Source organism: Rhinolophus hipposideros (genome assembly GCF_964194185.1).
Source record: "Rhinolophus hipposideros genome assembly, chromosome: 4".
Lineage (NCBI taxonomy): Eukaryota > Metazoa > Chordata > Mammalia > Chiroptera > Rhinolophidae > Rhinolophus > Rhinolophus hipposideros.
Genome location: NC_138050.1, coordinates 38,438,235 through 38,451,221, shown reverse-complemented (window position 1 = coordinate 38,451,221; position 12,987 = coordinate 38,438,235). Strand labels below are relative to the sequence as shown.

Genomic DNA, 12,987 nt, shown 5'->3' with positions numbered 1-12,987 from the left:
TTGACAAATAAATACAATTGTAAGACGTTTAAAGTGTACATCCTAGTGATTTAATACCCATACACATTGTGAAAGGGTTCCCACCACCTAGTTAATTAACACAGCCGTCATCTCATACATTTATCCTTCAGAACTCAATGGCAGCCTGACAGACCCCTAAACGTTACAGGGATGCTGAGCTTTGGACGTAAGGAGTCATAAGGGGCAAAAAGATACATTCAGTGGAAAAAGTAAGGAACAAGTAGAAGGATCATTTTTAATTTTTGTTTAAAATTTTTAATTTGTGAATTCCTATCTTCATCCTGTTGCTTTGCAGGTTGAGACACTTACAACTCCAATTCAGAAGGCAAGCGAGAACTTCTCTGGGCTTGCGTTTCATTTTTAGCTACCCTATAGAATGTTTCTCTTTCTTATTTCCAAAGAGGTTTAAACCAAACCTACCTCTACAAATTAAGCATATATTCTGATAAACTTCCAGGTAACCCAACGTACCTATTGATTTTCATTTAAAAGAGAGAATTCAACAGGTTAGCGTATGAAAATGTTTTACCTTACGGCATCCTGGAATGCAACCCACATTCTTCCATGTGGTTTCTTACTGGACTGATCCTTGAACACACAGGACATGGGAATATATCATTTTTATTTCCTGACAGTTGCCATTTCTCTTGTGGGGGTTCCCTGTCTGTTTGCACTGCATCGTATGTGGGGCGCTGGGACTGAAAAAGGAACTTAATTCTGATTTTGACAGGTCATGTGTTAGAGAATTAGAAAAAAATGAACTGACTTGAAAATTGTTGGGCTAAGCTTTCTCCTTTAACAGAAAGTACTACTACTAATAAAAGGCAAGGCTGAATCACTGTGTTTCAAAACTACCTTTAAATTTGGGTATATACTGTAGTGTTCCCATTTGAGAAAGATCCCAGGAAAACTCCAGTTACTTATTGTTACAAGTGTTCTAAAAAATAATAGTGGTTATTTTGCATAGGGATTTTGGCAGTTGCATTGTTATGGCATAAGGATATTTAAGACCAATTGAAATACCGTTTTATAAAAAGTAGGATGTGGGCAGCCGGTTAGCTCAGTCAAGTAGAGCGCGGTGCTCTTAACAACAAGGTTACCAGTTCGGTCCCCACATGGACCACTGTGAGCTGCACCTTCCACAACTAGATTGAAACAACTACTTGACTTGGAGCTGATGGGTCTTGGAAAAACACACTTAAATAAAAGTTTTTTAAAAAAAGGTAGAATGAAGACTCTGCAGCCTTTATCTCACCAAATAAACAGGCAAATTATCTTTAACTGCACTCAGATTAGTTAATACAGACTTGACAAAAAAAATTTTTTTTAAAGCAATGGAGAAAGGTGAATTTGGCTTTATCGCAATGGAAAATTTTTCACTGACCACCGATTTTTAAAACATGGAAGGTCGGGAAGGCTACCCGTGGAGTTTGCCTGTGGGGTGTAGCACCGTTGATTTGTTTTGTTCTTTGCAAAGGGTGAGGCAGCTCATTGCCTTGCTACGTTTACAGGTGAGGAGGAATCGTGTTTCTTTGATTATTTAGTCTCCCATCAGCCACATTGATACTGGAATTTGTTCCCTCTCTGCTTAGGTATCTGCATACTTTCTTGGAAAATTAAGTGGAAAGGATAGTGCTTCTTTCCCTTATGCCATCACTTTTACTGTACTCAATCTGTGACTTTAGGAGCACCAATTTTTAAGGGTAAGTCTCTGGGAAGCAGAGAGGGTTTCTTAAATAGATAAGGGCTTCCTAAGGACTTGGAGAGTTTAGGGGGGGAAAGTGGGGTGGCGTTTGGGATGAAGGATTCTATAGAACAGGATATTTTAAGGTTACAAATATTTTCCTTATCCAGAATCAAAACTCATTTGGGAATTAAGAATAAGGAAGCTGCTTGATTCTTTCACCTAATTTACTCTAATATCACATATATCAGTAATCAGATCCTTGTTGGAAAAGAGACAGCATCTAAAAAAAATTTACAGGAATATCATGCAAGAATGCAAAATCAGTGAAAGCTCAAGTTGATTAGCACAGCAAATAGCTTTTTAAAAGCAGTGTTTGTGTTTATTTTCTCAAGGCAGTTTGATGGGCTCTGGAGTTTACTTCCTGAGTTTGAATCTTTCTGATTTGTTAGCGCTGTGAGGTAGACATCTGTCAGATCCAGGTTACAGAAACACTCATCTCATGGGGTTATTGTGAGTACTGAGACACTTACAGGGAAAACACGTAGCATTATTCCTTTCACTGAGTAAATAGCATTCAGCAAATTCAGTTGCTATTATTTCACTAGGAGTTACTAGTGGTGTACACTGTAGATGGCATATAAAGATAATAATAAAAAATAAAATTTCCAAGTGCAAATATAGATACTTGAATAGCTTATTGAGGGACCTGCCCAAGTGATTGCTGGGTAGGTAGGTGAGAATGTTGGCTCACCTTCCCCTCCACCAACACACGAAGATCTGTTGGTAAGGCCACCTGCAGTTACTCAGTAAACAGCATTAGCCCATCCTGGTCTTCACGAGATAGAGATGAGTGACATAATTCCTTTCATATTAGTCACAAATGCCTACTGTGCCTGGATAAACGCCTCAGAGAGAAGCCCCCTGACCCATTTGCTCCTTCCAACAAACCCTGGAAGTCCCATGGGGCCAGGAGCACTGAGTCCCCGACCAACCGTGTTCCCACCGTCAGTGACTGAATGCACAGCGGGGCCTGAAATCCACGTCGTGCCTCCCGGGCTCGGTGCTATTTTCACAGCAGGTTCTTCCACATTTGTTTTAAAATATGGAGTATTAATACAACGTCGGAAGTACAGTAAGGCCAACAGATCAGGAGACGACTGCCACTGAAAAGGTCATTTATTACATTTCCTTAGAGGAGGGGCACGCCATGCTGTGGAGGGCTACACTGGGGAACACCGGTCGTTGAGGCAGAAAGAGAGGGAGAAGCTGTGGGCCAGAGCCTGGATTGTGGTTTCTGTGGAAGGGGAGGGGAAAGGCAGGGTGAACAGACTTAGGACTGGCTGGTTTGAATAGTTGCAGCGGGCGCTTGGGCATCGGGACTGCCCCTAATTATCTGGTAGCAGGTCTCTGGGGGTGTTTGTTTAGGGCAGGTGACTAGTGGCCCAGAGTGTGAGAGCCGATAAAGGGGGTGGTTGGGGTGTGGGCTCTGGATCATTTGGCTTATTTTTGAGAAACATACTCACGTTTGAGTTATTAGTTATCTCTAGGAGCTAGCTAATGCTGGGAGGGGCAGTCCCTCCAGGTCAGCAAGGACCCAGATGTCCAAACATCAGAATATAGAAAATAAAAGATCTGGTTAATACAACATGGTATGACTTCAGTTTATAATAAATACCAGTTATAAATACCTTGAATAATTTTGCTCCCAGCACTCTATATGGCAGGCCCCTTGGGTGAGCTGTAGGCTTCGTAGGGTGTGAATTATTTTCTTCCTCCCACAAAGCTCTTCATCAGCCTGTGCTTTGCACCCATCTGTGAAGCTAGGAATCTGTCTGTTTCAACACTGTCCCTCTTCTCCATATGCAGTCTTGCCCTGAGACCTGTTAGCCTGTCTTATCAGTGTGTCTTGACATGAGTGCATTTGGCCCTATGACTTTCTCTTAGGCCCATGTTTTCGTCTATGCCCACCAGTCTGTGCCAAGACCCCTGTGGTTAGGTCTCAACTGGCCTCCTATTTATTCTCTAGTCTTTTTGTCCTTCAAACCAATTTTATCTTTCAACGTCAGACCCTGTCCCTTCTCTCCACTTAAAAGCCTCGCATGGCTTCCTAGTGATAATAGTCTCAAGTTCAAAATCTGGGGCATGACTCACAATCAGACCCCAGCCACACTGCTAACGTACATGACACTCCCTTACTGTGGGAGGGGTCAGCCACACTGTACCCCTGGCTGGCGCTCAGCCCTTAGCTGGCTGCCACTCCTTCTCTCCTACCAGATGAAGGCTCATCATCCGTAAGGCCAAGGTCATGTACCATCCTGAGAAGCCATCCCATCCCTTTTAACTGTAATCAGTCACTTTTTTTAAAAATTAAATTTTATTGGGTGACAATGGTTAGTTAAGTTGTATAGGTTTCAAGTGTACAACTCTGTAATACATCATTTATATATCACATTGAAGTCACTCTTTGCCTCACATTTCCTTAATACTTCTCGCACACCTCCGTTATAGTAATGAGCTCATAATAGCTTGGATATTTTTTACCTGTGCCTTTTTCATCACATCTTATTCATCATTCATTCAGCAGATCTTTGTTGTGTATTTGCCCTCTACTAGGCATTGTGCCAGGTGTTGAGGATGCAGAAATAATTAAGACTATAATAGCCTCCTTGGGGAGAATGGGAATCAAAGATACAACAAGACAATCTTGTGAGTGTCTAATTACAACTAAAATCTGATACCTGCTGTCAACAAAGCTCAGTAGGCACAGAGAAGAAAGAACGCTATCAGCCAGAATTGAGAAAAGTTCTAGGAACTTGACATGGATTTTGAGCGATAGATAAGAAGTTTATGAGATGGGGAAGCAGGGAGAGGTGAGGGAAGGTTGGTGATTTGATGGATTTTTTTTCTCTCTAAGAGCCCAAACATGAAGAGTGCTGTTAATGTGGAGAAATGGTCATACCGGTTTCCCTTTCACTTCCTTCAACACTGGAACATTCCTCGTAGGTGCCCTTGATTAGGTATTCTTGTGTTTCTCAGTCTTAGGTGTGGCCCAGACATAACTGTGTGCATTTCTGAAGGTTCGTTAGATTCAGTGAGAAAAACATCTCCCACGCAAACCCACGTCTCACAGCACCAAAGTTAACTGCTTGGTTGAGACCTGTGTTTTCACACTGTCATCCTCTTTACAGTTAGATGTATTATATGATTACTTGAATTTGAGGCCGTCTCCCAAACTTTACTGGGAAGTTTCCTGTAATAATAGGCCTTCAAAGAGTCCTCATGGTTGAATACCTAGAAACAGGAAACTACTCTTAGGGCCCCAAATATTCCTGTCAAGCATGCTTTGGAGTCAGATAACCCTTTTGGAGTCAAGGGCCTGGCTCTGCAGCTCTCTGGTGTGTACCCTGGGGGAAGTTACATAACTTCTTGGAATCTTGATTTCCTTCTTAATAAAATGCAGGGTGGGATGGGTTGAGGATTCATGAAATAACGTCCTACAGTGAAGGGTGCTATTCCCGGTGTATAGTAAGTAACTCATTAGTAAATGGAAGGTGCATATTTTTGGTGATGTTATTAATATTATGCTCGGCTGTTTCTTGTATAAGCTGGTGAGATGTCTTAGGTAGATACTCATTAGTTCCCATAAAACCAAGTAACATTAGGAGAGATAAGGGGACAGAGAATGAGGGAAGTGGATCATAAGCCTTTCTGTCTTTGTGTGTTTTGTTAAATTGTTGCTACAACTTTTTAAAACATCACACTGCATGTTACAGAAAAGCTGAAATAAGGGATGGGGACATTTGACATTTTTTTCCTCCTACCATTTTTCCTGACTTGAATACCACTTTGTTTAGCTAAAGATGCAGCCGTTTCTTCATTTTTATATTCATCCAACTCCAGATTTTAGTTTGACAGCCTTGCTTACAACACTTTAAGTAAAAGCATGCCTTTTAGTCCAGATAGGCAGCTGTTCTCACTTTTTACTATGGATTCCTACTTCCAGAGGGTTTAGTGTGTATGTACGTGTGTCTGTGTGTTTCATAAAAGGAAGCAGTGCTGGGTGTAGAGTTTGAGGTTCTTAAATAGAAGTCTAGTTAAGCTGTGAGATTATAGTGGAATAATAGGTGGTTATATGTAATTGGTGTAGTCCCCTCTTTAAGTCTGAACTTAATGTCACAAATTGAAATGTTTGGCTAGTTTTCTAGTAAAAGGACTCTTTCCTTTGTAGGAATATTAGTTGCCTGACATTTACATTTTTATAAGGCATTCTAGAAATAGAAATGAAAATTTGTGCAAAACATAGATTTATAATATCGCTTCCTGTTCTTATAATTGAGAGTATCACTACCTCTTGTCATTTCTGTGCTTTCTTCTCATCTATCCGTATAGGAAGAACGTTGGCGAAAAGCACAGAAACCAGTGACTTTTACGGCTGTGGAGTTTCCATGGAGAAAAGAGAGCATCAGAACTCACCTGGACCATCTTTTGTACCTGGTAAACCCTCCTCTCTCCCAAGTGAAGTCCATGCACTTGAGTGCATAGGTGTTTGGGGTGCTTTTCAGTACGACGCCTGGCCTGCAGATGAGGTGGGGAAGGGTGGGGGGAGGATGGGAGAGAATATGGAGCAAATGTTTTACAACCTGAACCTCAGAACTGTGATCCTCCAAGGAGAGCGCTACTTGAAGAAAAGAAAAAAAAAAAGAAAAAAAGTCGAATGGCTTCTCAGGGATTTTGTTTTCTGTGCACATATAAGCCATAGTTCCAGTACAGGTGGCAGTATTGAGAGCACTCAGATTTCAGTTCTATTAAATGTGAAAGAGGGATCGATTGACCATTCATTGCTGTTCCGTAACTAGTGTAAAATATGTATATGTTTATCTTTATTTTTGTAATTGCAAATACATTTAAATTTATACAGTTTGAAGCTTCTAGCGTTAGTTAACACTGGGTGCAATATTCTGCATGAGAACTGTGCCAAGATGGGGCGATTTCTTATTTTAGCATAAGACCTTTTTGTTCATTTCATTCTTTATTCTTTAATCCTTCTCAGATTAAAAAAAAAAAAAAGATATCTATCTGCCCATGAATTAAGTGTTGGTTCGTGAAGATGGTCAGTAATCTGTAAGAACTTTCGGGCAATGTCCCCTCTCCTTCTAATTAAAGTCCCCTGCCTATAAGTGTTGGGCAGGGTGGTGGGATTATTCCCTTCCTTTGTCCATATATCACTAGTGCGAGGCACGGTGCCCTTGCTGCAGGCTTCCATGCCAACTGGGGGTTGTCAGTGGGTGAAGCACTGATGGAGGTCTGGTGTTAGGATTCTTCAGCGGAGCAGGACGGAGGGTTCGACCGGTCCCCGGACAACCTGAGCCTTCCAATAGCTTGAGATAATCTAGTCAATTTGGAAACATGCAAAGAACTCTGTTAATGAGTCCTTTTTTTTTTCTCTCTCTCTTTTCCTAGAACAGTCTGTAAAATTTAGCAGAGCGCTTTGAAAGCCTCCCACATCTGGCTGTCAGGCCTGAAGATAGTAAATGGCCTAATTGGAGAGCATAATCCCACATTATTTATTAATACAGAGCCTCTGATTGCCAGGAACTAGTAAAACTCTTGTTTTAAAGTCTCCAAGAAGCAAAATTTGAAAAGCAAACCAAACAAATTGCTTTCTCTTCTCCTAATTGGGGCCACACAGCTGCAATAGTAAAACATTCTAGTCTTTGAAGAATGGAAAGGACTCTGTCTACATCTGCCGCCTCTGCCTGTTGAGTGGAAATGTGTAAGACTATTTCTCACCAGTGTAAGACAGGAACAGTGAGTCAGCTGGTATCATTCTTTTCCTTCTTTTATAAAGTACTGACTCTTGGAATGCCACAGTGTAGAAAGTCTTGACACATGTTTTAAAAGAAATAACAATCAAGCAAGTGGCTGCATTGCAAAAAATCTATTTTTGTAGAATATTTTGTGCCCCAGGAGTTAACTTTACTAATTGCAGAACCTCCAATTAAACAAGTATGATTTCTTATGATCATAAAATCAAGTGGGATCAGACCATTTCTGCATTTTTAAATAGTCTAATATGATACCTCAAATTTGAGATTTCATTTTCTTTTAGAATACAGTCACAAAGTTAATCCGGTTGATCCTTTTGTCACAGTTCTCATGTGTATGCATGTGTGTGGGGGCGTGTGAGTAAGTGTAAGCTGAATGCTGACATGGCATTGCTTTACGGATCATTGAATCATTGGGCATAAGAGTTTTTCAGTTGGCATGAGACAGTTCCTACACTGTCAGATTAACTGATTTTGATTTTGAAAAGACTCTAGCTTACTCTCCAGGGGACCATATTAAATGGAAAAAAAAAATACTCTTTGGGGTGACATACCCTGCAAAGTGTGTGCTGTTACTATCAACATAAATGCCCACATTCTTAATATCTTGCTATTTTTTGACAAGTGATGTTTTGTGCTGTCATCTGAACCCTAGAGAAGCAGTGTAAGAAGAAATCTTGGTGTCACATATGGTTAAGTAAAAAGGTCATGGTGATAGAGGGTCATGTGACCCAGAGCAGCTCCAGAAAAGCTTGAGAACTTGCTGCAGGGTGAGGGGAGGGTGAGAGACACAGAAAACACTCTGCTCTACAGGAATTTTCGCTGTCCGTGCAGGAAAGTCCATTTCTTCTTTCGCCACCTGGGAAGGCTCGGCCAGCCAGGGCTGACAGGCACTGCACTAAGCACAAGGGGAACCTTCCAGCCAACGAGTCCCTGGCGTCGCAAAAAACACGCCCTCCAAGTTTGTTATGGTTTCTATTCCTGCAACTTGTGGTATCAAAACCACTTCCTGGAATTGTAAAAGTGCTACCAGAATAAATGTTTTTCCCCTTCCAAGAAAAAAATGACAGTGCTCAGATTTGACGCTTGTGCTGTGAACACTTTTGAATGAATAAAATGGAAAGGGTTTGGTGTCACTCCTGGTGGAGCGTGTGTTCTTTTTCATGCCACTGTTTGTGAATTGTAATTGCGGTTTCCCATTTAATTGTCATAACCGGGCAGAAAATTTAAAAAAAAAACTTCAAAAAAGTTCAATAAAAATGCAAATGGTGAAACAGTTACTATTACCAGAGTTTAGTTATTTCTGTTTGAATTTTTTTTTTCAGTTTCAATTGTATCAGTTAATGAATAACTATTGCATCTTTTTAGCTAAGTCACTTTTGAGCGGTGGGAGGTGGGTGGTGGCAGCTCTGTTGGGGATTTAGTCCCCAAGAAGAAAACTGAAGTAGTCTATTAAAACTCTGCCTGTTTTCAGGCTGGAGATTCAACTCTTGACTATCAGCTCTGGTCTCTTAATCAAATCATTTTTTCGATGATCTGCTAACCTCCTAAATCAAAGCTTACGAGTTTGTGATAGGTCTGCAAGTTTCCTTACCCTGATCTCTCTTTTAAGGGCTCTTGGCAGAAGTCCTTGCCACCGCTTTGTAACTATTGTCCAGGGGGCGTCTGTGTCTTCAGGCTGAAAGACTGACCCTGAAGGACCTGGGTCAGAGGTTCTATTCTCCCTGTTGTTTTGTGTGTGTGTGTGTGTGTGTGTGTGTGTGTTGTTTTTTTTAAGGACAGTTGAGAAGATAAGGAAAGGAAAGGAATGTGGTTGCTTCATGCAGAAGCCACAGCCTCTAGGGAAGGACCAAGAGCAGAAAAGCCCTGCCCTGCAATGCTGGGGCACTGGGGGGCACAGGGAAGAAAGAAAGGACCCCCTTAGCCAGACGCCTCCCTGGGAAGGTAGGTTGCCCAGAATTCAAATGTACCCTGCCAGCGGAAAAGCTGAAACCCTGTAATGGTCAGAATTTTCGAAAGAAGAGCTTGGACGGACTTGCTGATACCGCTGAATCCAGGTAAGGCCGCGTGCCCAGTCCTGCTGCCCCTCCTGGTGAACAGAGCAGAGGAGCAGAAGGCATCACTGGGGTCTGCTGTTGCTTTACCAAGAACCTCGGAGTTCTTTAAACTTGGTGAGCAGGTAGCCATGGTGACAACTACAAGTGCCTGATTTATCACGTATATCACTCTCTCCCAACCCTATTTTTTCTACTTAATTGTGAGCTTTTGAAGTAGATTCCAGGGTTGCTTTGAATACACAGGCAGTTGCTCACTCAGGTGCTGAATTCCAAAGCCCAGGGCTTCCTTTGCCCATGGCCACTTATGTCACCCATTGGTGCTTGGAACCAGGAGGGACATCACCTGGTAGAATGTGCTACTGTTGGCAGCGCGTAGGGAGGGGACATGGAGTTACTGGAAGCGCTTTTATAAAGCAGATGCGCCTTTGAAGGTAGTCTGAGTTTGACAGCATGAGAAAATTCACCTGGTAACAGAAACCCTATTTGGATATATAAGCACAAGTAAGAAATACCTTCTTCATCTTTATATACAAGAATTATTGAATGAAATGAATTGCATTCTAGACGCTGAGACTAAGTGTTTCCCAAACTGCTCCATGAAACACTCATGGGTCCTAAGATACTAATACTTGTTCCTCTGTAAAAGGCTTCTGAGATCAAGTAAGTCTGAGAAATGCTGCATTAAAGCTTAGGAAAGTTTTTGCTGCAGAACTCGGAACCTATTAGATGTTGATATAAATTGTGGGGATTGAATGTGCAGCATTTTCACGTGGATCAGAGTGTGGAAGGAAACTTCCCAAGAGTCGTCTGTGGACGTCCTCTGAGACCAGTGTTTCCAAAGTACAGGACACGCCCCGCAGTGCAACGCGAGAGGCAGGCATAGCATCAAATGATAGAGAATCACTTACTTCTCTCTGCAGGGCTTTTATGTTTCCATAAAAACATAAATTGCAGGGTGGTTAAGAACACTCACTCCAGACTGCCTTTGTTTGAAGCCTGGCTATGTCACCTATTTGCCTTGTGCCTCAGTTTCCAGAGTATAAAATGGAGAAAATCGGTCTTATACAGTTATTTGAATATTAAATGGCACACTCTGTGTAAAGTGCTCATGACAGCCTAGCACCGGGAAGCACTGGTCAAATGCAGCTAATCGTATTCTATTTATTTGCGTAGTTCTCTTTTTAACCTAGAAAGCAAACCTCAGGCTCTGAGTCTTGAACAATATCTAGCTACAATTTTTAAGATTTTTGTTTTCATCACGTATGCTTAACTGGTGATTTGCACTGGCGATAAAATGTTTGGTTTAAAAATGAATGTATTTAGAATGAAATCCTTAAAATGTATTCCAAAGAAAAATATTAAGTGAATAAATGCAGGTGGTACACAGAGAAAAAAAATGGTGACTGTATGGCAAAAATTATGAAAATGGTATGTGAATGGGTAATATAATGGAAGTACATACTCTAATGCAACCTACGGAGAGACCAGGCGGTTTCCCTATAAGCCAAAAAGACTCCAAAGCTTTTAAAGTTGCTTCCCCCAGTTCTAAAATTTCTGCCAGAAAAATTTATTGGAAGATTACAAAAGAATTATTATATTATTAGGAAATGATTTTTCTCTTACATTCGAAATTTAAAATAAGCTTTGCATTCTTAAATGTTTTCTTAGTGCAATCTTAGACTTTTCATATAAATGCAATTCTGAAATTGGAGTGGGAAAGCTGATTTGATTTGCGAAGATTTTAATTTTTTGGAAGACCCTTATAGATATAACACTTTTTCTCTGAATCTTTTAGTGAAGCCAGACTTAAAAAGTGAACTCATGTTTCATTCATCAGAAACAAAATCAAAATCTCACTAACTGCTTTGGTACACATAGAACAGAACAAATGGTTTGGCTTTATTTTACAGTCACTCAGTACTTGAGGAATCATGGCATGAAATTAAGTTGGGTACAGGCCACATGCCTGGGGTGTTCCAAGGGGTTGATGTCATGCCCAGCAAACTAGTGATACACTTCCTCTTTTCTCTCCTATCCAAAAAGTATCCCGAGATGGCAGATGAGAGGACTTCCAGAGTAATGGAGTAAAGAGCTTAGTGAAAGTCACCCCAACAAAACAAAACAGGGAAAATTATTTTTAAAAAAAAAAAAAACACAATCATTTAAAATCTCTGGAAATTGTTCTAAGGATATAGCAAATGGAGAAAATCTAGTGAGTATAAGATCAGCCCAGTCTGACATTTGATCCATATCCTTCTCCCCTATGCCCTCCATTTGATTCACACCCCCTCCTTCCCCACAGCTTCATGTTCCGGAAGTGCTGTCATGGGCCCTCTCCTCTGGGCAGAGGCGGCCAAGACGATAAAGATTCTCTCTCTCCTCAGCTCCCTGTTTCATGTTGGGAGAGACAATATCCCCCCCAGCCCTTTATGGCAGAAGTTCTATTCAGGCAAGAGTGGCTTAGAGGACTAGAGCCTCCTTCCACTTCCAGGGCCAAAGCTCCACCACAGGCAGGGTTGGCCAAGAAGAGGGGGCTCGATCGTCCATGCCCCAACTCTCAAATAGGGTGGACATTCCATCCCAGGAGAAGCAAGTCAGAAAGACCAGGGGCACCACTTCTTCCTCCCTCGGTGCCCACTTGTAGAGCAGGGGTGTCATTCTCAGAAAAAAGGGGTCCCCACCCACAGTTTCAGTGCAGGGGCACAGTGGCTTGTCCAGAAGAAAGGCAGACTGTAAGGATGAAGATCTCCCCAGCTCTGCCTGAGGAGAACAGACTTTATTTGGAACAGAACCTAGAGAACTGCATGCCTAAGGGTGTGGTGAAAATAATGGAGATCTCGGTGGAGAGCAAGAGAGAGGAGGCTGGTCGCCTTGTGAGGCAAGTCAAACAGCAGAGCAGCCAGCAGTGAACAGAACAAGAAGAACCCTCCTCTGATCACACTCAATTCTGGGGGTGCTCTAGTCTGCACCCACTCAAGAGTATTCAGAGCAGAACACAGGGCATCCTTAAAAGCATCCACACAACACACACAGACCCCTCATCCCAGGGCAGAAGCCTCACAGCCTGGGGCTCAAACACAACCTGTGAGCAAACACTGAACAGTAAGCTCCTCCTATCCACTTAATGTAAAAGTAAGCAGTAAGGGAGAAATAGAGGAACAAAACGTATGAGCCATATAGAGAACAAGCAATATGGCCAATGTAAATCTAACCACCTCATTAAATGTGAATGGGTTAAACAACTCAATCAAAAGACAGAGATTATGTGATTGGATTTAAAAATTATGCTCTCTATAGGAAGCAGGTTTTAATGTAAAGATACAAATAGGTGGAAAGTAATAGGATGGACAAAGGTATGCCAGGCAAAATACAACCATAACAGATCTGCAGTGGCTGT

The 12,987-nt window shown here is 41.7% G+C and overlaps 1 protein-coding gene across 4 annotated transcripts in view; it reads left to right on the top strand.

Annotated features, from left to right (window-relative positions):
• The window catches only part of MFHAS1 (multifunctional ROCO family signaling regulator 1), a gene marked incomplete at its 5' end in the record, with an annotated part of 69,485 nt that extends 60,661 nt beyond the window's left edge, over window positions 1-8,824 (top strand). The window contains 3 exons of one of the 4 annotated variants that reach the window (XR_013993262.1): window positions 1,614-1,724; window positions 6,098-6,202; window positions 7,169-8,824. Coding sequence is in view for 1 of the 4 variants with exons in the window: in XM_081047092.1 (XP_080903218.1) it covers window positions 6,098-6,131 (34 nt within the window). Of the gene's footprint in view, window positions 1-1,613; window positions 1,725-6,097 lie in introns of all 4 variants that reach the window. The other 3 variants (XR_013993261.1, XR_013993263.1, XM_081047092.1) reach the window with 3 other exon arrangements.
• Between the last annotated feature and the right edge of the window lie 4,163 nt (window positions 8,825-12,987).